The 2,737-nt window shown below is 49.1% G+C and overlaps 1 protein-coding gene across 1 annotated transcript in view; it reads left to right on the forward strand.

The window, feature by feature from the left end:
* The window catches only part of TMEM39B (transmembrane protein 39B), a 38,763-nt gene that overhangs the window by 24,807 nt on the left and 11,219 nt on the right, over nucleotides 1–2,737 (forward strand). The window contains exon 8 of the mRNA XM_037738209.1: nucleotides 891–1,227. Coding sequence (XP_037594137.1) covers nucleotides 891–1,227 — 337 coding nt within the window. The remainder of the gene's footprint in view (nucleotides 1–890; nucleotides 1,228–2,737) is intronic.

Consider the following 2,737-nt stretch of genomic DNA (forward strand, 5'->3'; position numbering starts at 1 on the left):
TTTTTTTTTTCTTTGTTTGTTTTTTCTTTTTGGAGACAGAGTCTTACTCTGCCCCCCAGGCTGGAGTGCAGTGGCACAATCACGGGTCACTGCAGCCCCAACCCCTAGGCTCGGGTGATCCTCCCACTTAGCCTGAGCAGCTGGGACTACAAGTATATACCACCACCACACCTGCCTAATTTTTAATCTGTTTTGTAGAGATGGGGTCTCATTATGTTGCCCACGCTGGTCTTGAACTGTTGGGCTCATGTGATCTTCCCACTGCAGCCTCCCCAAAGTGCTGGTATTACAGACGTGAGCTACTGTGCTTGTCCACTGTATACACTTTTAATTAATTACTCATAATGATTTGTTGAATATGTGCCTTGGTCTTTGATACCAAACACTTCTGATTTTGAGCCCCCCACCCACCCACCCTTTCACTTCCTTACTAACTGGGTAAGCTTTGGGAATTTACTTCACCTTTCTGAGCCATGGCTTCCTCAGCTGAAAAGGGAAGAAAATAACATTAACTAACGCGTAGTGTTCTTATGAGAAAAAAGAGTTTCCCTGAAAGCATTCAGTACAGTGCCTGGAACATAGGCCGTGCCCAGTGAATGTGGGCTGTTGCTGTTGTGAGTCATTCCTAGACTTCGAGGTCAGGGACTTGTCTCGCTTCCTACTGTATCCCCATGCTCAGAATTTCTGCTATAACCCCAGTGCTTGGCACATACTGAGTGGTAATACATGTGCTCAGTGACTGCCCAGATGGATGGAAGGATGGGTAAATTCTCCCCTCTGGGCAGCCACGAGAGCTGAGGCCCAGGGAGGAAAGAAGATCCCCTGAGTGGCCGAGAGTAGGGATCCTGGCCAATGGGCAGGCCTTCCCTCACCACCGTCTTCCCCAGCAGGTTTGGGATGTACATTCCGTTCCTGCAGCTAAATTGTGACCTCCGCAAGACAAGCCTCTTCAACCACATGGCCTCCATGGGACCCCGGGAGGCGGTCAGTGGCCTGGCGAGGAGCCGGGACTACCTGCTGACGCTTCGGGAGACGTGGAAGCAGCACACAAGACAGCTGTATGGCCCAGACGCCATGCCCACCCATGCCTGCTGCCTGTCACCCAGCCTCATCCGCAGCGAGGTGGAGTTCCTCAAGATGGACTTCAATTGGCGCATGAAGGAAGTGCTCGTCAGCTCCATGCTGAGTGCCTACTATGTGGCCTTTGTGCCTGTCTGGTTTGTAAAGGTGCGTCGCTCAACCCAGGGAGGGAAAGGGCCTAGCTGAGAGCTTACCCTGCTGCCTGCTTTATGTGAGCTCTCCTGCTGGCATAACTAACTCTGCTGTTTTTTGATGTGATTTCCCATCTATCTCCTCTGGAGGGCTGAAATGACTACTGTCTCCATTTTTTTTTTTTTTTTTTTTTTTTTGAGAGACAGGGTCTCATTTTGTCACCCAGGCTGGAGTGCAGTGGTATGATCTCAGCTCATGGCAGCCCTGAACCTCCCTAGGATCAGATGATCTTACCACCTCCACCTCCCAAATAGCTGGGACTACAGGCATGTAGTCCAGCTACTTTTTGTATTTTTTGTAGAGACAAGGGTTTCGCCATCTTGCCCAGGCTGGTCTTGATCTCCTGGGCTCAAGCAATTTCTCTACTTCTGCCTCTCAAAGTGCTGGGATTACATATTTGAACCACCATACCCAGCCCAGAGCTGGGATTTTAATCCAGTCCTCTTTGACCTTAAAGGTTATGCTCTTGACCACAGTTCTCTGTTTTTTTGTTTTGGACTGTACAGCAGAATTTACCACAGTTCTGTAAGTTATCTTATTTAGCCTTGCCAAAGGAAAACTGGTAGCACCCCTATTTTGTAGACTGGAAAACAGAAACCCAGGGAGGCTAAATGACTTGCCTGAGGATACTCGGATATCCCTTCTTGGGAACCCCAGAAAAAAGAAAAAGGAAATTTTTTTTTTTGAGATGGAGTCTCTGTCACCCAGGCTGGAGTGCAGTGGCATAATCTCGGCTAACTGCAGACTTTGCCTCCCAAAATGTAGCATTGTCAGCTGGGCGTGGTGGCTCACACCTGTAATCCCAGCACTTTGGGAAGCCAAGGTGGGTGAATCACCTAAAGTCAGGAGGAGTTCAAGACCAGCATGGCCAGCATGGTGAAACCCCATCTCTACAAAAATATAAAAATTAGCTGGGCATGATGACAGGTGCCTGTAATCCCAGCTTCTGGGGAGGCTGAGGCAGGAGAATCGCTTGAACCCAGGAGGTGGAGGTTGCAGTGAGCTGAGATCGTGCCACTGCACTCCAGCCTGGGTGACAGAGTGAGACTCTGTCCCCCCACAAAAAAATGTAGCATTGTGATCAGCCCTAACACCTGGGGGCAGCCCAGTAACCCCTGTGGGGTTGTGTAATTCTGAGGACCTGGGGAAATTAAGAGGCCCCAAAGTTGAAAAAAGGGAATGTTTATAAAAGCCCCTACTGTGATGGGCTTGGCACTTACCCACTTTTTGTAATTAGTCTTCTAGACTATGGGCCCATCTAGTGTTCTCCTCATACAATGGCAGCCACACACAAAAACTCCTTGACTAATTAACTCCAGCCCTGCTCTCAGGGTGCTGCTCAGGGGAAAGGATTTGTTCTGTTCAGGGGCCCATTTCAGTTCCTGATACATGATAAACACATAAATATTCGTTCCTGAACTGCCCTCCTCTGCAACTAAAGAGCTGCTCTCATAGGTACCTGTAT

This window comes from Cebus imitator, unplaced genomic scaffold (genome assembly GCF_001604975.1).
Source record: "Cebus imitator isolate Cc_AM_T3 unplaced genomic scaffold, Cebus_imitator-1.0 Scaffold51, whole genome shotgun sequence".
Classification (NCBI taxonomy): domain Eukaryota; kingdom Metazoa; phylum Chordata; class Mammalia; order Primates; family Cebidae; genus Cebus; species Cebus imitator.